Source organism: Aspergillus glaucus (genome assembly GCF_001890805.1).
Source record: "Aspergillus glaucus CBS 516.65 unplaced genomic scaffold ASPGLscaffold_8, whole genome shotgun sequence".
Lineage (NCBI taxonomy): Eukaryota > Fungi > Ascomycota > Eurotiomycetes > Eurotiales > Aspergillaceae > Aspergillus > Aspergillus glaucus.
In genome coordinates, this window is record NW_019170460.1 from 416,437 (window position 1) to 439,466 (window position 23,030).

At 50.9% G+C, this 23,030-nt stretch overlaps 10 protein-coding genes across 10 annotated transcripts; 5 read left to right on the forward strand and 5 right to left on the reverse strand.

Moving 5' to 3' along the window:
- Positions 1–837: 837 nt before the first annotated feature.
- On the reverse strand, positions 838–2,909 carry ASPGLDRAFT_57274 (uncharacterized protein; the record flags this gene model as incomplete). The annotated part of the gene is made up of 2 exons (XM_022548243.1): positions 838–2,692; positions 2,750–2,909. 2 exons carry the CDS (start codon positions 2,907–2,909, stop codon positions 960–962), a joined length of 1,893 nt encoding a protein of 630 aa, XP_022401771.1. The 3' UTR covers positions 838–959.
- A 711-nt stretch (positions 2,910–3,620) lies between these two features.
- On the reverse strand, positions 3,621–7,905 carry ASPGLDRAFT_24932 (Arf family guanine nucleotide exchange factor SYT1; the record flags this gene model as incomplete). Its single annotated transcript, XM_022543431.1, has 3 exons — positions 3,621–6,079; positions 6,149–7,363; positions 7,452–7,905. The coding sequence occupies 3 exons, from the start codon at positions 7,903–7,905 to the stop codon at positions 3,621–3,623; spliced, it is 4,128 nt and encodes a 1,375-aa protein (XP_022401772.1).
- A 131-nt stretch (positions 7,906–8,036) lies between these two features.
- ASPGLDRAFT_1416442 (uncharacterized protein) lies at positions 8,037–9,071 on the reverse strand. Its single transcript, XM_022541743.1, has 2 exons — positions 8,617–9,071; positions 8,037–8,513 (listed from the first exon to the last, which is right to left on the reverse strand). Exons 1-2 carry the CDS (start codon positions 8,877–8,879, stop codon positions 8,168–8,170), a joined length of 609 nt encoding a protein of 202 aa, XP_022401773.1. The 5' UTR covers positions 8,880–9,071; the 3' UTR covers positions 8,037–8,167.
- A 312-nt stretch (positions 9,072–9,383) lies between these two features.
- Positions 9,384–11,208, reverse strand: ASPGLDRAFT_73782 (cytochrome P450; the record flags this gene model as incomplete). The annotated part of the gene is made up of 5 exons (XM_022549696.1): positions 9,384–9,865; positions 9,913–10,485; positions 10,541–10,920; positions 10,986–11,049; positions 11,106–11,208. The coding sequence occupies 5 exons, from the start codon at positions 11,206–11,208 to the stop codon at positions 9,408–9,410; spliced, it is 1,578 nt and encodes a 525-aa protein (XP_022401774.1). The 3' UTR covers positions 9,384–9,407.
- A 110-nt stretch (positions 11,209–11,318) lies between these two features.
- Positions 11,319–12,644, forward strand: ASPGLDRAFT_169663 (uncharacterized protein). Its single transcript, XM_022542696.1, has 2 exons — positions 11,319–12,293; positions 12,344–12,644. Exons 1-2 carry the CDS (start codon positions 11,428–11,430, stop codon positions 12,468–12,470), a joined length of 993 nt encoding a protein of 330 aa, XP_022401775.1. The 5' UTR covers positions 11,319–11,427; the 3' UTR covers positions 12,471–12,644.
- A 627-nt stretch (positions 12,645–13,271) lies between these two features.
- ASPGLDRAFT_34722 (uncharacterized protein) lies at positions 13,272–13,724 on the forward strand (the record flags this gene model as incomplete). The annotated part of the gene is made up of 1 exon (XM_022544464.1): positions 13,272–13,724. One exon carries the CDS (start codon positions 13,272–13,274, stop codon positions 13,722–13,724), a length of 453 nt encoding a protein of 150 aa, XP_022401776.1.
- A 204-nt stretch (positions 13,725–13,928) lies between these two features.
- On the forward strand, positions 13,929–15,121 carry ASPGLDRAFT_81583 (SDR family NAD(P)-dependent oxidoreductase; the record flags this gene model as incomplete). Its single annotated transcript, XM_022550122.1, has 3 exons — positions 13,929–14,463; positions 14,516–14,795; positions 14,868–15,121. Exons 1-3 carry the CDS (start codon positions 14,173–14,175, stop codon positions 15,119–15,121), a joined length of 825 nt encoding a protein of 274 aa, XP_022401777.1. The 5' UTR covers positions 13,929–14,172.
- A 1,250-nt stretch (positions 15,122–16,371) lies between these two features.
- Positions 16,372–18,805, forward strand: ASPGLDRAFT_1416842 (uncharacterized protein). Its single transcript, XM_022541744.1, has 2 exons — positions 16,372–16,787; positions 16,849–18,805. Exons 1-2 carry the CDS (start codon positions 16,609–16,611, stop codon positions 18,764–18,766), a joined length of 2,097 nt encoding a protein of 698 aa, XP_022401778.1. The 5' UTR covers positions 16,372–16,608; the 3' UTR covers positions 18,767–18,805.
- Positions 18,806–19,169: 364 nt separating this feature from the next.
- ASPGLDRAFT_169669 (M14 family metallopeptidase) lies at positions 19,170–20,999 on the forward strand. Its single transcript, XM_022542697.1, has 2 exons — positions 19,170–19,633; positions 19,682–20,999. Exons 1-2 carry the CDS (start codon positions 19,229–19,231, stop codon positions 20,915–20,917), a joined length of 1,641 nt encoding a protein of 546 aa, XP_022401779.1. The 5' UTR covers positions 19,170–19,228; the 3' UTR covers positions 20,918–20,999.
- Positions 21,000–21,031: 32 nt separating this feature from the next.
- Positions 21,032–22,724, reverse strand: ASPGLDRAFT_73786 (dicarboxylic amino acid permease agtA). Its single transcript, XM_022549697.1, has 4 exons — positions 22,675–22,724; positions 22,619–22,625; positions 22,410–22,570; positions 21,032–22,364 (listed from the first exon to the last, which is right to left on the reverse strand). The coding sequence occupies exons 3-4, from the start codon at positions 22,514–22,516 to the stop codon at positions 21,053–21,055; spliced, it is 1,419 nt and encodes a 472-aa protein (XP_022401780.1). The 5' UTR covers positions 22,517–22,570; positions 22,619–22,625; positions 22,675–22,724; the 3' UTR covers positions 21,032–21,052.
- Positions 22,725–23,030: the final 306 nt, after the last annotated feature.

A 23,030-nucleotide genomic window follows, 5' to 3' on the forward strand; every position in this document is an offset into this window, starting at 1 on the left:
TTTGGCAGCCAGGAAGCTCTCGATCAGCATGTCAACTCACCTACTCATGCCCGTTCATACAGCTGTGACCGGTGTGGCCGCTCGTTTGGCAGCCAGGAAGCCTTCAACCAGCATGTCAAGACTCACCCACTCATTTCCAGTTGCCTAAAACACCCTTAAATGGCTTTTTCCTGTCCTTCTCAGATTTCGATTTTGACCCGAACTTACCACCCGCTGAATCATACGCACGTTTACAGAGATTCTATGCCTGGGAACGAGGCGATGAAGAATCTTCCCAAGCTTGGGATGAATACCAGGAAGCTCTTACCGAGGAATTCGAGCTGTGGTTTGGTTCGGAGGATGATATTGGTGCCTGGCATTCCCTCCGTCGCGCTGTAAGGGTTGAGCCTCTACTGAGGACATGCTCTGAGTGCAAGAAGGTACAGTACTATAAAGACTCCAATGCTATTCCATATTACGAGTGGGGACAAATAACAAAGAAAACAATAGGCTGTACGGGGCTTATATGTCAATATCATCGACCTAATTGACTGGGCTCGCAGTGGGGGAAATGGCAGTGGAGTACATCTATTCCAGAGCCTACAGCAACTACGCCAGTATATAAAGGATACTAGCAAGGTTTTCCAGAATGATCTCAACCGGTCAGGCAATGGGAATGCTGTGTTAAAAACATCTGCTACGCTTTATATTTCGTGGTTCGTGAGACAGATCCTCATCGTAATGCACAATTCAGAATGCTGCTATTGGGAGTGTTTCGTGGGGCTCCTAGCAATCTTTTTCCAAGGGGCGTCATTAATCTATTGAACTTATAGGTTCGGGTTTTAAGTATGGTAGACGACGGGGAACCAGCTGGCGATGCGAGTGCAGATACCCTAGGATATCGTGCAGGTTGAGAATTGATGTTGATTAGGAGCCGACCCCAATCCCAGCAAACCAAAACCAAAAACAAACCAACTGAACTAGCTAAAACTCTCCCTCATAACCTCCTCCATCTCACCCACCTCCGTCTGCTTCCACACCACCTTCTTCCTCGCCCCGACATCCTGAATAACCATCCGCAACAACTGTCCACCGCCGCCGCCGCCGCCGCCGCCGCAGCCACTACACGTTTCATCGCTGCACTGCTGGGTTCGTTCAGGAGATGGCATCGGGGATTTGCCTTTCTTTGAAGCGGTATATTTCTGCTTGACAGCGTACTGGTCGACGAAATCGTTCACCACGCCGAGCCAGAGTGAGAGAAAGTCTTTTTCGGGATCGATGCATTCCTCGCTTCTCTTCTTAGCCTTCGCGTCCTTCTTCTTCCTGCGCCTCTTCTTGGAAGCCGGGACGGGTACAGTATCAGGAACCACCTCAAACCGATGGCCATGCTCCTCCATCTCCTCATCCGGCACCCTCAAATACCTCTCCACCCGCACATATTCCCCGGGGCCAGCCCCCATCATAAACAAATACGGCTGTGCCTCCGTCCTATGCCCCAAAAACACATCCGCCTGTTTTATCACACTCAGACCCCTACTCGAAATCCCAAATCCTGGCATCGCAGACATACACTCAAACCACTTAACCGCGCGTTGAAAGAGATAACCCGTCGGGCCCTGCAAGACTTCAGTGAGTTTGAGGATCATAAGCAGGAAGCAGCGGATTCGCGCGATGTCGGAGTGGTATCCTGCGATGAGAGCGCATTTCGCCCAGACCAGCGCGAGGCGGGTATCTGCGATGCCGCAGTCTGTTAGTTTATCGGTGATGCGGCAGGCGGCTTGGTATGCGAGGGCTGGTTCGTCGGTGATGAGTCGTGGGTTGCTGAGAACGTGTTCGAGACGGTAATAAGTCCCCAATGCATCCTCGATCTCGGCCTTTGGATGCAAGCAACACCGACAGGAACACCTGAACCCTAGCAGATCCAGCGCGTAGAGACGACGATACTCAGCCTCGCCCTTGGCATAGAAATACGAAATCGTAATCTCCTGACCCTTGTATATATCCACGAAGCTGCGGACGACTGCACCAGCCAGTCTAGGTTTCTTGTAGCGCCGGCCGCTGTCGGAGCGGTACTTGTTGACTAGGGTTAGGGAAGCGTTGGGGAGACACGAGTGGTTTGTGAAGGAGAGGTTTAGGCCCAAAACGCCGCCAGATACACCGTTCCAGGTGACGGAGATGTGGTAGCGCTTCCAAATACTGGTGTAGGGGCCTGTGCCTGGTTCTTTGTGGTCGTTGGGTTTGGGCATGCTTAGATGGGCGGTTTTCCAATCCGATCCCATGGCGGTGACTTTTGCCTTTAACAACGCATCAACATCACCACCCCCGGTCGAATACTTGCCCTCTTCTCTCTCCGTAAGATGAACCAACTGATCCGCGTAGATAATACTACCAGCTGGAATAAACTCCCTCGCGATAAGTCCGTAACCAGTCTCCTTGTTGATGAATGCGCGGTGGTATTTCCAACGCTGAGGGTCTTGCTCGGTGTTTCCTGCTTGTTCGGCTTGGCAGGCGACGCAGTCTGGTGCTATGCAGTCTGTTGTGATGCTGGGAGAGGGGGTGGGTGTTGGTGTTGAGATTTGGGTTGGAGAGGAGCCTTGTTCCGAGCTTGGGGGACTAGGGTTGCGATTTATATCTTGACCCTGATCCTCACCCTCGTCCTCGTCCTCAGAATCGGAATCTTTAGAGTAGGGACCTGGGGCTCCGAGTAATTTTTCTACCCAAAATTAGCATCTTCTATTTTATTTATTCTGTTCTGCGAAGAAGAACTCACGTCCAGGATTATACCCCACAAGCCTCACCATATCCACACCCACATCGCTATCCCCAGAACCATCACCAACCGGCTCAGCTGCCAAATTAACAGAGAGTCCCCTGGCCAAAAAGCCAAACAGAGGGCAATTCCAGCGACGGGACCAGAAGGAGCGGGTCATTGGGCATGATTTTATCCAAGTTTTCGGGAAAGTAAAGATGGTTGTCCAAGTTGGGTCGAGGTTGGAAGAGAGGGTATCCAAACTCAAGGTGGGAGGTAGCAGAGAACTGGGGGAAATAAGAGAGAGAGAAAGAAAGAGAGTGAAGAATGGGAGAAATTCGAATCTTTGTTGTGGGTGAAGGGCATGCAAATAATAGTGTTGTGTTTGTCGATGAGGATTCAGAAAGAGCTTCCATATTGGGAATGCACAGCACTACACAAAAGTGCAAGAGAGTGACTTAAAACAATGCCTTCCTAGATTTGATACTGTCTACTCATGTATTCTAAGCGCCAGCGTCATTGTCATGCTATCAAAAAACCTCTTACAAACAAATGGTACCTCAGGACAAGGGACCGAGAGAAGGGAAAATAGCGCGAAAAGAAAAAAAGTCCAATATTGTTAGACATCAAGTCCGTCCAGTCCTATCTAATATCCGGAAAGATAACCATGCAAAATACAAGATATAGCAGACAAGTTTATTGCAGAAGACAGGCTCGTAACCACTTTTCCGAGACAACTATCAAGACATGCGCTGATCAAAGACATAGCTGACAACAGACAAACCAACAAAACTAAAGTGCGATGTATGGGGTATAAGCGTCATAAACGACAAAGGAAAGTAGAAATGGAAAACACAAAAAACAGAACACCTCAAACCAAAGCGGTGGTCGCTCATGCATTAACAGCCTGCTCAGGGGCACTGGCCTTTGTTGTCTCCTGCGTGGTCTGCTCAAGAGGATCAACGTCTTCAGAACCGTCGGCTATCGCCAGTCGTCCGTTCAATGTTGGTGCCCGTGGAGGGGTCTCGGTAGATTGGTGATCCCCGTTGCCGTTTTCTGTCGGGATCTTTTCGCCCCATTTGAAGATTCCAAGTGCTTCGGGAGCATCGTCATTCCCGCGGAAGCTCTTCGTTGCGGTACTTGAACTTCGTAGAGACTGGGGACGGTCGCCAGCTAATTCCGAGTCGGCAATACTAGCCGTGGTAGGATCAGACCGTGGCTCATCCGACGACGACGGAGTAGGCTTTCGTAGCTTCAGTCGCTCTTCAGGTGGCATATTTTGCCATTCGGATCCAAAGGTGACAATGGACGCCTTCTTGCCGTGAAAGTTGAAACTGGGCGTCTTGCGGGGAAGACCTTCATCTTCCTTTGTTGGCCCTTGCTCCTCTCCGCCACCCGTAGAACTAGATACCGAGCCCCGTGTCTTCTTGTTCCGGATATGGTTGCCGTGGTGAGATTCACGCAAACTGCGGTGTAGACTGCGACGGGTGCGCTTAGATTGCTCTTCCTGAGGTGTTGCCTGAGGACCGTCTGGAAGCTTCTCATCGTTGCCATTCTTTTGTCCTTGCGATGAACCGTTGGCCTCCAGCAGACCCGTTTCACGGAGAAGGCGCTCTTCATTATCATCAATGCTGGCTTGGGAAGCCAATTTGGAAGCATGAGAGTTCAAGCTTGAAACATCCATCTTGCTGCCTGAGCTAAGCACTGAGGTCTTTCGTTCCAGTGCATCCGTCTGGACGGGTGAAGAAGGCGCCTGGTCTTTCGTGGCATCTGCAGAGGCCCGTCTACCAGACGCGACAGATCTAAGACTTGGTCTCCGTTCCTCAATCAGCCCGGGTTGCAAAGACACCTTGTCGACATTCTCAGAGGCATCTGGCAAAATAAGAGTGTCGTCATTGATAGGGGACTCCGGTTTCACAGTCAAATTCTGATTCGACTTGCCCGAATCGGGTCGGAGTGCGATGCCTGCCGTCGGAATCTGCAGGTGCAAAGACTTCTTCCGTTCCGCACTAGCTTCGATATCTACGCCCTCTTCGCTAAGGTCCCGAACGAGCACTTCGCGGTGACATTTGGTGCGCCAGATATCTTGCCTCACCCATTTGAGCTTAGCAGCCATGCGGCCAGCCGCCATGAGGACCTGCTCTCTTGCTCTTGGATGCACGGGGGTGAGAATCTGCAGGTGTCGAGCATTCCGCAACAGATCATCAAGTTGTTTCTGACAAACAAAGAGTTTCTCATTAGCCTCACGAATCCTCTGCACCATCATCTGCTGACGGGCCGCAACCAGCTCATCAGAAACGTCGGTGTCAGGATTAGGCGACGGTGGCTCCATGCCCGCAGGGGCAGACTGGTTGGAATCGGTACGACCCATGCGATTCCGCTGCGCATCATAACCGTTGGCGATCATCCCTCTTGTCCGTACACCGGTGGTCCTAAATGCTGAGGCGTAGTTGAGCTTTGCTATCCAATCGTTCATGTCCTCATCACTGTTGGCTAGGAAGATCTCCTCTAACGAATTGTGGCGAACAAACACAAAAGCGTGCTTGTGCTTCTTGTAATTGGAATCCAACAGAGCCACGGCATCATCCGTAGACATGAGGCCATCCGGACTGAAATCGGTGAGAGGTGGTTTGAAAATAACCGCCCGACCACTGCCTTCCTTCTGCTGCTCCTCGGACTGAGAGATCAACGACTTCACCCAGTTGACATCCCGGAAGAAATAAAGTTGGGAAAATGTAAGGAGTGCACCCCATTCCTGCCAGGGTGACCTGCCTCGCTTCTTCTTCAGATCTTTCCGCCAGAGTAAGCCAACCTTGGCAACCTTGATATCAACCAGTCCAGGATTCGAGTCGGCCGGATTCTGAAGACTTGCCGGCATGAATGCATCTGGCCGGGAACGCGCGGACACGATTTGCAACACGCCAGTCTTAGCAAATGCTCGATGGAGGCTCCTCATATCAGGCGGCCCTTCGGTACCGTTGCAGCTGTAGAATTCGTCGAGATCCATGACGTCCTTCAGACTTGGACGTAGTGCGTCGAGTTTTCCGTCCAGAATGAGTGCGTAGGGATCAACCGGTTCTTTCGACGCGCGACCAAGATGTTCAGAACTGGTGGATTTGAACAATGTGCGTCGGGGTTTGATGAGATGGCGCCCGTGGGGATTCGCGTCTTCGATGTGAATGAAAGGCGTATAGCAGATATTCTCATAATAACATTCCAAGATGTCGTCCGCGATGCCTTCGCCACGAGTATTCTTGACATAATCTGGTTTTTGCATTTTTCGCTTATTGTTCCGGTTGAAGACATCCGTGTGCAAGATCAATATCGAAAATGCAATGAAATATGCCTGGTCTATGTCGGAGTCAGTATATGGTGACCAAAAAAAAAAAAAAAAAAAAAAAGGGACATGGGAATACGCACCAGAATGAGCAAATATCCCCGGATTGCACTCATGATACCTGTCCGCAAACGCTTGCAAGAACCGGTCAATCTGCTGGGTCTCCTTTGGCAGTTCCATCTCCATCAAGAGCTTCCGAATTGCCATATCGATTGGATCCCCAAAGTACGAAAACCAACGCATGCACTTCCGCAGGGCCGTGAGATTAAATTCCTCGCCTGACTGGGCCAGCAAGCCGGCGATAACGCCTTTCGGGAGGCACTCTTCCAACCGAGACAGATACATGGCGGGGGTGTCACTTTCTTGCCGTGCCGGATATGATAGCGATTTTGTCGGCGTTGCAGTACCTGGAGTGCCATTGCGGGGTGCTGGAGGCTCGGAGTTCTGCCTCAACCGTTGTGGGAGATTGAAGATATCACCAAAGCTCTTGCGTCCACTTGTCGAGGTAGAGGTCCGGTTAGACGGCGCCATGAAAGGTGGCGCTTGATTTCCACCTTGATCGTCCGCGATGGAGTCCAAAGTTGACGATCGTGCTCGAGTCTCTGCCTGGTTGTGCTTCCGATTCGATGAGAACGATGCAACCGAATGAGTGGAATTTGTTGATTCGTTCCGGATCATAGGAGGTCGCCCTGAGAAACCCACCGACGAACGGGTTGGCGATGGCATTGAGGAATAATCCTGGCCGTCCTGAGAGGTTTGTGGCCTTGGGGCACCGTCGGGAACCGGGACTGGCTGGGGACCAGTCGATGGCGGGCGATCGAAGGTCGGTCTGGGAGGTAGGGGAAATGGGTTTCGGTTCCGTTTGAGACGAGGCAGGCGAAAACGTTTGTTGAAAGACAACGATCCTTCATTGGGAGAGGATGCTAGATGGTGGCCACCCTGCTCTCCTTGACTATGGTCGGAACGAGACGATTCAGAGAATCGGGCGTCTGTCACGGTCGATGAACGGTAAGAATCGTTGGTGTGTTCTCGGCTGTTGCTTCGCGCTGATGTTGTTGACAATCGCCCCGGCTCCTCCGCACTGCCCCGCGGCGTCGACAGGGGATTTTCCATGTGAGAATCTCTTGAGTCTTGAGCACCATGTCTAGACGGAGGTGCGTCAGATGCGGGTTGTCGATCGGCCGTCAGATCCTCCATGGAAGGCCTTTTCGATGCGGACAAGATTTTGAACATGCTTTTTCGCTTGACAGGTTGGTCCAGCTCATGGCTCGTGGGTGCAGTAGTGATGATAGTAGGTGCTGTGAAGGGAAAAGAAAAGGGGGAAGAGGGTTAGCTACTTGAACTAGCTGCGATAGCGAAAGAAAGGGAGGGTTCCACAACACTTACGTGGAGGCAGGGGAGGGACCGGAGGGGGCTTTTGCTCGGCCTTGGCGTAAGATTTAGACAGTTGGGGATCGGATGCATGACGGAGCCTCATAAAGCTAAAACGGTTCCTGCGTAGGCTCCCGCTCAATGCTTCGCCAGGCGATTGGGAGGCAGGGGAGTTTCCCGTGTTATTGTTGTTGTCCGTGCGGTCTCCGGGCACCGCTAGATGGGAGGTGCGATTGTCACCGTTGGCAGCATCATCATCGTCATTGTCATCGCCATCATCATCTGCACCAGTCAGACGAGGGGTACGAGGAGTAGACTCCGAGTGCCGGGGAACAAGGTTGGAGGTCGAGACGGACGGGCGAGGCAATTGTTCACTATGACGGGATTGAGAATGCGAAAGATCGATCACGCTCCGTCGCTTAGAATCGGTGTCATCGGGAATGCCAATGCGCAAGCCTCTCCAAGGCATGGCTACGAGGAGGACAGGGCCGGGTGGTGAGTGCCGCTATGCGATTCTGCTCCACAGTCTTGAGTCCATCCGAGGTACGGAGTATGTAGCAGCTATACAAGAAGTATTTTGGTGTGGTTATGTGTTTTGCGGAGGTGGGTCGTAGGTGGTTGTTTGTTTTCTTGTGTTCAATGCCAGCGAGATCCTCCTACTGTGCAGTATAATTGTACTCCGGAATCGTGGTGTCACAAGCGATACAGACGGGATATTTTGCGCGAGGATCTTAGCGGGACGATAGCATTGCGAGAATCGAGGAGAACCGAGGGGAAATTCGAGGAAACGGTAGCGACGGCGAAGGTATGAGACGGAGAAGACAACGAAGGGAACGACGGAGGTTGGTAGTGGCGGTCGTAAGGCGGCCGTTGAAAGTCAGAGGGATCGAAAAGGGGAAGGGGCTGAACGGGTTGAAGCGATTGAGCAAAAGGCAGAATAAAACTGGATCAAAAAGAGGTGGTTCTCGGTAGAGTAGGAACAAGACGATCGCAAGTCTTACATGCCTGTCAGAGCAATGGGAGAACAAGCCGTAAAGTTGTGGGGGGGATAAGAAACGAGGAATTGCGTGTCGTGTTCTAAACTGGGGAGCGTCAGTCACCATTCAGTCATGATTATTATTAGCTGTGGCCGTTATGAAAGGTCTTGGCCCGTGAGTAGTGGAGGGGCAGTCTTGCTAACCGTGGGTTCACCCGGTCGGGACCAGTCGGAGAGTATCTGGAGAGTCTAGACTGACTGGCACGATAAACAGAGACACACAGAGAGAGGCGACAAGTTGATGGCGATACTGAGAGAGAGAGAGAGAGAGAGAGAGAGAGAGAGAGAGAGAGAGAGAGCGTAGGGGAGTAAGATAGTATGGAGGAAGTGAGAAAAGAGAGATGAGACAGACGATGATGCAGCACGGGACCAGGCACGTGTTGAGGCTCCTCCAACTTCATCAGCATCGCATCATTGCATTTTTTTTTCTCAGTCAGGATGATGTTTGACACCCACAATGTCTTTTAACTTGCGGTTCCTGGTTCCTGTCCTTTGCTACCATGGCTTACAGACAAAAAGCAGGAAGTGACCGACACTGAGGTAACCCTCTATTTGTACTGCATTCTATTCAGGACCAGGATACACCCCTAACAGAGATTGCTTCAGTCTGCACCTATCCACGGAAACCTACGGCACTTCTACGACACTATCTGATAGGTTTGAAAGGCTTTGAAACGCGAATACTTCGTCTGTCCATGTTTGACGACTGAAACAAATCTCTACTCGGGACCAGAGCTTACAACAACCCAAGGAAGAGATACAAAAAGAAAAGGACAGACGATGGGGATACACACTGAAAGTATCTGCATGCAGGTAAAATAATGAACAACCGGCATACGGACAATTTATAATAGTTTACTATCACACAAGCTCAGCATCAACGCACACCCAGTCGCAATGCCAATGTGTCCAGGATGTTTTGAATTCGGACTAGACTACACCTCATATCGACTAAATACTTCATCCGCCTGAGCAAATTCTCGCTCAATCGTGCTCCTCCGTGCCTCAGACCGTGGAGTAATATTGACAGCAAAAGGCTTTGCACATCTCAAAAACCCATCCGTATACCCAGTATGCGGATCCGTATTGATCGGTTGTCCCTTCTTGGCACGAATGTCAAACGCCCACAAAATCTTGGCAATTGCCACGAACAACATCCGTTCTGCGAGATGGATTCCCGGGCAAATCCGTCGACCAGACCCGTAGCCAAAGTGGTCGCGGTTCTCCGCGTCAGCAGCTGAAGCGTACACAGGAGCGGGCTCGGTCCGGCCCTGGAACCGGAGGGGGTCGAAGACGTCGGGGTTAGGGTGTCTTGTAGGATCGTGGTGCAGACCCCATGTGTTGATGATAACGGTGCTATTTGCAGGAATGGTCATACCATCGATCATCGTTTCTGACTATGGTCAGCATATTGTCTACACTCACGAGCGCAGGACATACCTTTATTGTTTGCATGGGGAAACCCTGTAGGCATCACCGGCCGCCATCGCATCGCCTCCTTGACTGCCATGGCCACATACGGCAGACGGGCGTAATCCTGCCAATCGGGTGATGCGTCTTCACTGAATAATGCGTCGATTTCCAGTTGAGCCTTTTGCTGCACCTCTGGGTAACAAGCCATGGCCTGGATAAATGCAATGGTCATAATAGACGAAGTATCCGACCCGCCCTCAAGCAGGTTGCCAACCATAAGATCGATCTCGTGACGCGTAAGCTGTAGTTTCTCTTGCTGATCCAAAATCCCATCGAGATACGTGTTCCGGGAGCCGGATTCCTCGCGTCGCTGCAATACACGGTCCACCAGAGGGTTATATAGATTGAGCATTATGTCCTCAACGCGGCGCGAGCGGCTCTGCCAATTGTTGAAAAGCGACTCGGGGATATGTTTGAAAACCGGGAAGATATCAACCGGAGGAGTAGCGCCCATCTCAAAGATCTCAGACATGCCGTCAAGAACAGCATACAGGTCCTTCATATGCTTAGCCGACGGCGACACCGTACGAATTCCAAGAACTAGTTCACCAATATCAGTTCAAAATCCCCAATCTACTTCCACAGGAGAACATACTCAAACTCATAACCACACTATTAGTATACCGCTTACAATGCGCCATAAAATTCTCCGGCTGCAAACACATATCCCTCAACAACTGCGCCGCCTCAGCCTGCTGCACAACCACATGCTGACTCTCGCTAACGCCCTCATTAAAGTACTGATGATACAAGCGCCGTCCACGCCGCCATCTCTGGTCCACATTCATGAACATGAGATGGTCGCCGTGCATCATGAGTTCATCGGCGATGTAGAAAGGAGGCCGGTTGCTGAAGTAGGCGGATTGTTTGTCGATGAGCTGCTTGACTGCTGTTGGAGAGCTGAGCACTACGGCGGTGCTGGGGCCGAGTTTGAGGGAGAAAATGCCGCCGTATTTGGTGGCCCATTCTGTGAATCTTCTACCATTAACATATATCTATATGCAAGGTGGTGGTGGTGGTGGTGGTGGTGGTGGACATACTTGAGATGAACGCCTGCCGGGGGCAGTTGATGGAGATTTCCAATCAGAGGAAGACATGGAGGGCCTACATTAAGTCAGTTGACTTATCCAATGCCTCTTAATACCGATAATGATTCTCACCTGGTGGGAGACTCTTCCCTCTGGTTCCGGGCAGCTTCCCCGAGAACCCCCCGACAACCAAGACCACAACAAGAACAACACAACACAACAAGGCGGTATACATAGTTATTGCAGAAAGAGTACTATTTTTCTCGACTAGTGCATCGCAAACTATATACCCGGCGATCTGCCGATCAACCCTATGCAGGTGTGCATCGGCTCGGATCCCACTTCAGCCGCACGAAAGAACAATGCGCGATACGAGAACCAATAAACTTCACATCCCCCAGCTGAATTTGCAAGCGGCTAAATATCTCGATAGCATTCTAAGCGTGATACCAAAATGTCATTGCCGTCGTTCCTCTACTCCCAGATCTTCGTGGGTCTACCTGTGCCCGACCATGACTTCACGGGCCAAACCATCATCATTACCGGTGGTAGCACGGGTCTTGGTCTTGAAGCAGCTCGTCATTTTCTGCGGTTGAATGCATTGCATATCGTCCTAGGCGTGCGGAGCATGGAAAAAGGCAAGGCCGCCAAAGAAGACCTCGAAACCTCAACAAACCGCCCAAACACCGTCCGTCTCGAACATATCGATATGGACCGCTACGACTCAGTCAAGGCCTTCGCATCCACAATCCAAAACACCGTACCCAAAGTCGACGTCCTTCTGTTGAACGCCGGCAAAATCGCCGAGCAATTCTACCTGGCCGAGGAAGACGAAAGCACCATCACAGTCAACGTCGTCTGCACAGTTCTCCTGGGCCTCCTCCTCCTCCCCAAACTCCGCGAATCAGCGTCCCCTAATGGCCCCATACCACGGCTCTGCTTCGTATCCTCCGATCGCCACGTCATGACCAACCTCCCCGAATGGAAAACAGAAGACACCTTCGCAGCACTCCGCGCCCAAACTGATTCCGGCGCCGATGACCGCTACTACGCCTCCAAACTGCTTAATGTGATGATGTTCCGCCAGCTCGCCGAGGAGATCGCATCTTCCACGCCGCGCGTTGTAGTTAATGGCTTCACGCCTGGGTACTGCGCTACGGCACTTATCCGGGAGACGCAGGGGTTCTGGGGGTGGCAGCTTTATGTGATGAAGTTGACGATTGCGAGGACTATTGAGGTGGGGTCGAGGACGTTGGTGCATGCGGCAAGTCTGGGATGGGAGGGGCATGGGAAGTATTTGAATGATTGCAAGATTGATGAGTGAGTTTCCCTTGTTCTGGACTTTATAAAGCGGAGCTGATTATGAATAGGGGTGCTCTGTCGTCGTTCGTACGCAGTGAAGAGGGAAAACAGGCGCAGGTCAAGGTGTGGAAGGAGTTGTTGTACAAGTTGGAGAGGATATCGCTGGGGATATCGGGGAATCTGTCTGGTCATTAACTGGGTATCTTGAGACAGGGCTAGGGCTGCAAGTAAGCAAACAATTCCCACACAGATGTCTTTCTCCCAGTCTCTTTTGGTTTCGTATCTCTCGTTTTCCATGTATCTGGTTAGCTAGTGCTTTTTGTAGTTAGCCATAATAGCCTATTGATCTCTAATTATCCAACCTTTTCCATCGTCCCTACTCTTCCCAGCATCGACTGGTAGTACTTCTTGCAAACTTTGCAGTTTATCTTTCTCCAATCTGGGACTCGCAGACAACCATGACCAGCATATTACGTCAATCACCTAACCCATAACTAGCAGCTTGTTATCCTGGTCAACCTCAAAGTCACCTTACCCGCAGTTGGCACCTCTTCGATGTCGCTTGGGAGAAACGTCGGGGCAAAGGAAAAGGAAGAAGAGAAAGAGGAAGACAAGCCGCGACCGTTCGATGCCGGACTACCAAGCAACACCGCAGATGCAATTGGGCTCACTGCCAAGGCGATCAAGGCAGTCATCCCCAGGGAGCGAGACAAGGGCAGAGGAGCAAGCACCGTACATCCTTTTTTATCTGCGTTTCACCCGATGTTGTCAAAAACTCCCCCCACACCATCGACAGCAGAAACTTACGCATATATTACGACGAGAGCCTCAAACACTTGATCGTCAAGTTTGGTAGACGGCCTCCATGAGGTCACCGGAGTGCAGTTGGTCCGGTATACCCAAGGAGTTCACGGCAATGAACCTTGAGCTGGCAATTATCGGCACCGGATCGAAGCGAATCGAGGAAAAGCCACGAGGCAAAGAGCCGGACTCCTCATGGAGGCCCGTCAATCTACCGCAGAATCGTTCATTGAAGTGGCCCACTCTGGCCTTCGAATGGGGCTGGTCCGAGTCGCTGGAGCGCCTTCGCATGGACGCAGAGTGGTGGTTGATCAATTCGCATGGGGATGTGAAGGCGGTAGTGCTTTTAGTGTGCATGGAACCCAGCCGAGTATTGTATTTGAGGTCTGGATCGAGGATACCAACCCAGGAGGACTACGGCCCGGGCCCACTATGAGGAGTTCTCGCGTCTCTACAATGCGGGTTCAGCAGGTGACCGTCACTAAAGACGGACAGAACAACATCACAGTGGCCGGTGCCCCGCTTACGATTGACTTCGATCGAGTGTTTCTTCGGCCTGCGGTGCCGCCATTGGAGCGAAACATCACAGTGACCCAACAGCAGCTCGAGTTCATCGCCAGTGTCACCTGGCAAGAAGCGGGAGTGTGATAGGGCTAACTATGCAAACTGGATCATGTAAACAGTTTACCTTGTCACACTCAGGAAATACAAAGGCTTTTTTTTAAAAAAATCTAAGCGATGAATACATTGCAAAACTGGATAGTCATTGGCTTAAGTAGTGTGGAGTACACTTCGAGTCTCCGACCAGCCTGTGGTCGTAGGTAGGATATCAAGCATCATTGGCTTTATCTTTACCCGGTCTCCTCAAACTAAATAAGGAATATGCTCAGCTGGAACAACTTTATCGCACACAATAGTCCATGATTCCAAATGTCATAATGCATATAGCCCAAGTCACCTGAAAGCCCTTCCTCCCAAGTGGGATCCGAACCGGCGGGAATCACCACAAACCCTAATATATGAACCAACCAATAAACCCAGCATTCACAGTAATAGTACTCAGCTATCGCGACTATTATTACAGCAAAAAATAACAATGACTGCACTAGACGGTATTGCCATCGTTACCGGCGCGGGAAGCGGTATTGGCCGGGAATGTGCCCTGGGGTTTGCATTTTCTGGGGCAGCGGGTGTTGTTTTTGCGGATAGAAATCTTCCTGCGGCTGAGGAAGCTGCTGAGACTAGTCGCAGGATTGCTAATAATCATGGTTCTTATCACGCATTGGTTATTCAGGTGGATGTGGCGGACCGGCAGAGTGTCGAGGGGATGCTTTCGCAGACGCTGGAAAAGTTCGGACGGGTGGACTATTGTGTGAATGCAGCGGGTGTATGTTCAATATCTATGCCTGTTATAATAGAGTACAAGCTGACAGATCTAGATGGCCATGCGCCGGCCACGCAGTATTCTTGATCTGACACCCGACGAATTCGATCAACTATACAACGTCAACGTCCGCGGCACGACGAATTCCCTGCAGATTATTGCCAGACAGATGCAGAAACAAGAACTTCGCACAATATCCACCCGGAATGGTCCGCGCGAGATCGGTCGAGGCGTGATCGTAAACCTGGGTTCGATGCACTCACATATCGCTGCCAAGGATATTGCACATTATACTATGTCCAAGCATGCCGTTTTGGGGCTGACGAAGAGTGCTGGTTAGTTTCAACCCAAGTCAAGCATATATTTGCATAATAGGCGAGATAAGCTAACAAAGTATACTTGTACAGCCCTTGATCTCGCTCCACATGGCATCCGCGTCAACAGCGTTTGTCCGACATGGGTCGATACTCCCATGATTGACGCTGTCGAGGGGAGCGAGCAGCTCCGAGCCATGGTCAATAATGTTGTACCGCTAGGGCGGATTGCACAGCCAGACGAAGTAGCTGATGTGGTCTTGTTCCTGTGTAGTCCACAAGCTAGTTATGTAACGGGAAGTGGCTGGATGATCGACGGCGGATTATCATGTATGAGTAAACTCTAAATTTATATCGGTGAAGCAATCGGAATTTATATGACAAAGACTGCGTCTGATTTCCTGGGACGTCTGGAATCACAAAATGCTCATGTGCCTTGGATCGACTGGACTGCTGGGCTTGCTTAATGACTGACTCGTGTGCTGATCTCGATCTTCCCATGAGCGCCCACTCGTCCGATCCACTCAGATGGTCATTCCGAAGCCCATTCCTTATAGGGACAGGCGTACAGTCGCTTGTCTAAAGACATGTGGAACGGTGATCTCCGTACTTTGTCACAAATTCGACGCGGCATGGGGGGGGGGGGGGTGGTGAACTACGGAGTAGTCTAGTAGAAAGTCAATGATGGATGTATTCGGTTAATCTGCCAATTGCCGGACACCATGTCAACGCACCCGTATCTCAGAGTCTATCTGGACATCTTGGAGCAACCTCTATTGTTGTAGATCATACCGTATGTCCGGCGCAATTAAACAAAATCCTCGTTTTCATCCCTTAAGATTCCGAATCGGCGCCGAGTGCCTCGTATTTACCCTGCAGAGTTTGTAAAAACCCTTACCACATTCGGGTTCTGCTGCAGAAGGCCCCCACAGCCACTATTGTGGCTTATTGACAATAATAGGGACCATCAGCTTCAGCTCAGTCAACCTCCGACAATTGATTGACGCATTGCGATGTACTGTACTGTGTACGGTATAGCTCGGTATTCCCATGAGTTTCTGTACAGTCGGCCATGAGACTCGAATACCGAATTTTGAATGCTTTATTTCCTCAAAGACGAGGTCAAAATTGCAATGCAGCTCCATTGCATGGTAACAAGGCGGCAAATGCAGCACACAGGAACTCACATACTTGGGATGTTTCCCATGCTTCCCATGCTTCCCATCGTATCGATCGGTTGCATATATCAGTATGGTCTCTGCACCGTATTCGGCCGAGCTGTTCAACGAGACCCATGCGAACCGGTAGTTATGCGTTAACTCAATTCGGTAAGATCTGGGGCCTCTCAGACATCATGTGAGAAGACATTCAGCATGATGAAAGTCAATGTGGATTAACAGTCGGCCCGATTACCGAGACCGACAGATTCCTCATATAGGGACACCGTAGCCATGCTCTTTGGATGGTTAAGCACTCATTCTATCAATACGGTATCTATAGTTGTCAATACCACCCTCTTTCGTGTAATTCAAATTCCTCGCCTATAGCCTCGGGCAGTCCGAATTATCGACTCCCCGACTTCCCCGACATGGAGTTCAGCAGTAATCCACAAGCTATTGGTTCCAGATAAGCCCCGATAGGCACAACAGCAGTGGGGAGTGTTAATCATTCTCAATAAACATAGACCTGATTAGCGCAAGAGCCACATCCGAATCCAAGGCCCTGGGAAATGCAGATCGTGACATAAATGGAAGTGGAGTCATCTGTGGCCTTGCCCATATATCAACGTGTTGCCGGGCGTAGATCCTGTGTAGAGAGTCAATAAGCACAGAAAATGGACGTGAACTGGGATAATTTACTCCCTCAGAAAGCTTCGGTGCCGGCTTTCATCTGTCCAGCACCCAATTGCGGCAGGTCCTTTTTACGAAAGGGCCATCTGAACCGGCATCGTCGCAGTCACCGGCCATATCGTCCTCACAAATGTTTCATATGCTCTCGGAGTTTTGCCAGAAGGTTAGTACAGATAGACCCCCGCAAATAAATGGAAAGGGCCATCGAAACTAAAGCATGCTAGTGACATCCTCAACCGACACGTCCTCCTTCACAACGTCCCTCCCGAAGGCCCTAAACGAACCCTGCTTGCCTGCCAAACCTGTCGACGGCGAAAGATAAAATGCGATTCCAACGAGCCTTGTTCGACCTGCTGCAACCTGGGCATTCAGTGCGTCCGACAGCCGTCGAGCGTGCAGGCGGCCAATTTGACGGCAATAGAGTATGACACCAACGACGACACCGAGATATACTGTGATGACGAAGAGAAGGGAACGTCAAGTTTAAATGTTTCCCACGACGAGCTAGCCATGCGTCAAAGCAATGGTAAGGATCTTTTGCCGTTTCTGGTAGACAATGATACAGGTTGGATGGCCGAGGCTTCTGCACTATTTCTAGAGAGCACAATTAGTGAGGCCTCTATGCCTAGTTTCGGCAATCTCAAATCGCCGGGATCAGTGCCGACCTTGACTTGGTCCCCTCAGTTTGACTATCAATTGGAGCATACGTCGTCTGCCGCAGTTTCTCAAACCTCGTCGGATACACCTACACAGTCCAGTCTTGATGATTTCCACAGAATGTGGCCCCATATACACCAATTTACGATACAACACACACCACCATCCGGTCTACTAGGTCAGGCCTTGCAATCTGTTGCTCACAATACCACGAATATCCTTGACACTGTAACCCTGGATGAAATCGCAGGTCGGCTTTTGTTATCGCATCCTACCAGGAAACAATCTTCATCTGTTTCCCTTTATGATCTCCAGGCCCTGTCTGTAGTACTCATCACAACTGTTAGCCAGGAGATGACACCGGCTGTGGCCACTTGGGCTGCTCAGTGGATTGAGATTGCTGTCAGCGCTATGCGCCGCCTGGGGATATTAACCGAAGGCTCTTGGAAGCCGCCGAACAGCTCATCGCGGGCAGATGACGAAGCCTGGGTTCGAGGAGAAGAGAGTAAAAGACTCGTCTACACCATGCTTCGCATCGACACCTATCTCAGTATCATCACCGGCCGGCCCCCATGCCTTCGAGTCCAAGAATTGGAGCTTCCGCTACCCGTTACAGAGGATCTCTGGAGAGCACCGACAATCGAAGCCAGGCGACAACTGTACTGGTTTGAGCCCGCTGGGCGGACTTGGACCACACTGAGCGCCATCGTGCGAGATGGCCTCATCCAGTCTCGAAATCCAATTGCTGACACGGTCGGTATGCCTCCTTTGTTACCCGCAGATAGTCATTTGGTCCTCTGTGCCCTCCAAGGAGAAATTTGGGCGACGGCACAAGAGACGTATAGCCTCAACCATGGAACGTTAGATTTCAGACCATCCTGGCATGCACCCGAGTCTGTGCATTTCTGGCATAACTACCTTGTAGACTGGAAGACAATCCATAATAGACCTGAACCATCCTCAGCGCAGATCGACGACCCCGCATGGAATGGCCTCAACACAATACAATTCCATCTGTGCCAGTTGACGCTCCATGCTCCCTTGTCGCTACTCGAGTCGCAACAATGTTGCACACGCTGTCGTGCTGCGGATATCACAGCCATGCTGCACGATTGGGCATCGTCGTTGGAGGCTCGACGCGCGGTATATCATGCAGCCCAGCTGCAGCGTTTTTTTGACAGTCAGGCTGGGTTTGTCAATTCCTTGCAGTCCCCAGCACTTCTCGCCAGTTCTGTGGTCTTATGTAACTATGCTGCGGAAAGGAATCCCCTTCCTAATGGGGATCCTATCGAGCTGTGCCAGGAGGAAGTCAGCGGTTCGTCAGCTATTGAAAAATGGGTTCAATATGGAGGGCCCTCCATGGTTTTTGGGCGAATGCTTTGTCCAACGAACTTACCAGGACTGTTCGCATGGTGTCAAGAGCAGTTAGTGATGTTTCCGCAGAGCCTGGCAAGGTTGGAGGCGTTCATGGCGATGCTATCATAGTTTTCGAGGTAGTGAATCAGAATAATGCTGGGCGAGTCCGATGAGCGTGGTCTATTTAGACCAGTCATCGTGCTGTGCTATCTCCAAGTATCTTTCTTCGTCCCCTGAATAGAACCAGGTATAGAATAGGAATAGAGAAGACGGATGGAGAGGAATGAAGAGAGAAAGAGGGAGGCAGGAGGGACTAAGCTAAAAAAGGAAGGAGCCTGGATTACTAGTAAATGTTGACCACAAAATATATAGACAACTTTCAATACAGCTAATTAGGAAATATATATATATATATTTGTACTCCGGAATAGAACATGTTGAAGAATTGTTATGCCTGGCAAATGTAACCCTAGTATAGTTGCTGGGATGACTTCACCTCCGCTTGCCACCGACTCTTATCTTTCTTGCATCTCACGCACACTACTTTCTCTCCAAACATGACAATTCTCACCACTCGTTAATTCAATCAAAATGCATTTTTATCTTCTTCCTCTTCTTCTCCTCCTCCTCTTCACCAATCTCGTCTCTGCTATTCCCGCCAGTTCTAGTATCACCCCGCCACCTCCAGCCGAACCCGTTCAGCTTCTCTCGCAATCCTCCGATCCGTCGCGACCCTGGACCAGACTACGAAACTGGGTCATTGAGACTGTCTGGAATATCCCAAAATCTCCTTCGCAGCGACCCTTGAAAGATACTGGCCGGAATCGCTCACCTCCATCTCGGGTGTTGACGCGGTACGGCAGCGACGTCGTTCTCCGGTTTCGGGTACAACATGGCTACGAGGCTGAGGCTCTGGCGCAGGCCAGCGATATTTTGTTCTTAGATGTTTGGGCTTCGACGCCGGAGTTTGTGGATATTCGACTGGCGCAGGAAGTAGTGAGTCTGAATCTACACGGTTTGATGGATGAAGTGTTGACAGCATAGATTCCCTCGTTATTAGGCCTCCTGCCTGATTCCCTGCGAACCGCTTACACCCCCCTCATCGATAACCTCGCGGAATTAATATATGCATCCTACCCGACGAAACAATCAATTGGCCTCGAAGGCCAGTCCGGATTTGTTTCTTTCCGCCCACCAGCGCAGGTCGCAGATCTCTTCTTCCATGACTACCAGCCATTCTCCGTCTTGGTGCAGTGGATGCGCCTGATGGCCTCCATGTTCGCGTCGCACACCCGTATAATCAATGTCGGTATTTCGCACGAAGGACGCGAGATTCCAGCTCTCCGTATCGGTGGAAAAAGCGACGCGTCGCCCGACTCGCCGCGCAAAACGGTCCTGATCACGGGAGGTTCCCACGCGCGAGAATGGCTCAGCACCTCGACGGTGACCTACATTGCGTACCAATTGATGGCCCAATATGGGAACTTGAAGGATATTGATCGTCTGGTAAATGCATACGACTGGGTACTGGTACCTACTATCAATCCAGACGGCTATGCCTATACGTGGGAGTCTGATCGTCTATGGCGCAAGAACCGTCAACCAACGAGCCTCCATTTCTGCCCGGGGATTGACCTCGACCGCGCCTGGGATTTCGGATGGGATGGTGAATCGACAAGATCGAACCCGTGCGCCGAGACATACGCCGGAAACGAACCATTTGAAGGCACAGAAGCGCAGCAACTCGCACAGTGGGCACTCAACGAAACGCAAGAGCACAATACCAATTTTGTCGGCTTCATCGACCTACATTCCTACTCCCAGCAAATTCTCTACCCATTTTCCTACACCTGTTCCTCCATCCCGCCTACCCTGGAATCCCTCCAAGAACTAGCCATGGGCATGGCCAAGGTAATCCGACGTACGACGCACGAAATCTACGATGTCACCTCAGCGTGCGAAGGAACAGTCACAGCCGGCGCCTTTGGTCCTGGCTCCGATGAATCGAAGCGGTTCTTCCCGCGCGGTGGGAGCACAGGCGGAAGTGCATTGGACTGGTTCTACCACCAACTGCACGCGGCGCATTCGTTTCAGATTAAACTACGGGATCGCGGCAGCTATGGGTTCCTTGTTCCGGCGGAATATATAGTGCCAACTGGGAAGGAGATCTTCAACGCGGTAGTTATGTATGGACGGTTCCTCATGGGCGATACCATCCAAATGGACGACACAGGGGAGGACGAAGACAACGTACCGGAATTCTCAATGAGCACCTATTGATGTCTTACTCTATAGTCACGACTTACGAATACACGTTGGACAGTACTACATAATAATATCATAATTCATTCCATATTCCATGAAAAAAAAAAAAAAAAAAAAAAAAACAACACTGTAAATCTAAACCATAAGAGTCTAAAACAACCAAGAAAGAAACTTTTCATAAAACCAACCCCCCGTTGGCTCCCTCATAGCCTGCACAGCGAGAAACTCCGCCTCTTCACGATCAATCTCCTCCTTGCCCGTCCACAAATCCGCCTCCTCAGGCTTCACCCGCTTACACCCCGTAAACACCTTATACCCGGTAATCAGCATAAGATACAACGGAATCCCCAAGTATGCCGTGATAAATGTCTTGTAGTCGAAACTGCCCCACTCGGGGCTGTGCGTGAACACATCATAGCTCTTCGTCAGCGCGATGATAATGCAGAACACCAGTGCAAAGTAAGAACCACCGGTACCAAAGGGCGCGCGGAAAGCGAGGTTAGACTCAGGCACGTTTTGCGCTTTCCGCGCACGCACGAAGAATATATGTGTTACTAGTAGCGAGATCCAGGTAAGCAGGCCGAAAATGGTGACTAGGTCGACGAAGTAGCCAAACACGGTTTGGGAGTCGCTGCTGACGTTCATGTATGCGATACATGCGATCAAGGAACAGACGCCTAGCGAATACACGGGGACGCCGCGGTTATCTGTCCAGGAAAGGAAGGCGGGTGCTTTTCCTTCTCGCGAGAGGCCGTAGATTGTGCGGGTGGCGATGTAGAGGTCTGAGTTTGCGGCGGAGAAGACGAAGATGAGGATACATGCGTTGAGGATGTGAGGGAGGACGGGGATGCTGGCTAGTTTGATAGCAACGACGAAGGGGGATGCGGCTGCGGAGTTGGAGTTGGAGGAGTTTGTCGCGGAGGAGAGTTCGGGGGAGTTGTAGGGGACCAGGGTGCCCAGGAGGAGCACGCTGAGGACGTAGAAGAAGAGGATACGGTAGAAGGTTAGTTTGATAGCGCGGGGGATGGTCTTGCGGGGGTTCTGGGCCTCGCCGACTGTTACGCCGACGAGTTCGGTTCCTAGGTATGCGAATGTGGCGGAGACCATTGTGCTCCAGAAGGCGTAGAAGCGGCCTGGGGCGCCGTCGTCGATGTATGTGTTGAAAGCGCCTGGGTTATTCCAGTATCTGAAACCTTTCCGGTCGTGGTCGGGCCCGCCGCCTAGCATGAGGATGAAGCAGAGGAGGATTAGGGCGACGATGACGATGACTTTGAAGGAGGAAAGCCAGAATTCGAATTCGCCGAAGAATCGCACGCCGAAGTAGTTGATGAATACGATGACCACGAGGAATATGGTGATCCAAACACCGGGGTTTATGCGCTCGACGTCTACCCAGAAGGATATAACCATGGCGGTGGCGGTCAGTTGGTTGGGGGTGACGATGATGTATTTAAACCAGTATCTGTGTCATTAGCGGTGGTTGAAAAGTATGTAGGGCTGTACTTACGTGTATCCTATAGCGAATCCTAATGCAGGGTCACAGAAGCGGACAGCGTAACCGGTAAAACCAGAACCCAAGGGAAGCCAGGCGGCCATTTCTCCCAGACCACACATGACCAGATAGACAATGAAACCGACGGCAGCGTAAGAGATGAGGATGGCACCAGGCTAGTCATGTTAGAGCGAGGAGCGTATTAATCTAGACAGCTGACTTACACCAGCTCTGTTTCTGTTAGCACGTCGCTTAATGTTGCGTGTGGAGAGAAACTCACTTAGCTAGGGCTTCTCCAGTCCCAATAATCAAACCCGTTCCAATAGCACCCCCAATGGCTGTCAATTAGCAGAATTCTTTCTCAACGGTGGAAGTTACCTACCAATCATGGTAATATGCCGGGACTTGAGAGCCCGATGAAGCTCGACATTGCGGTGCTGACCAACATCGCCCTCTTCAACGAGCTCATTCTTGACGTGAACATCGGAGGTTTCTTCTTTGACAGCCATTTTGCAGAGCCGCGTACACAGACAAAGAAGAAAAAGGAAAGAAAAAAACAAGAGAAAACAAGAGAAATTTAACAACCCAGACAAAGGCTGACAGCCTCGTCCGTGACCCGATGCAACCCCGAGGAAA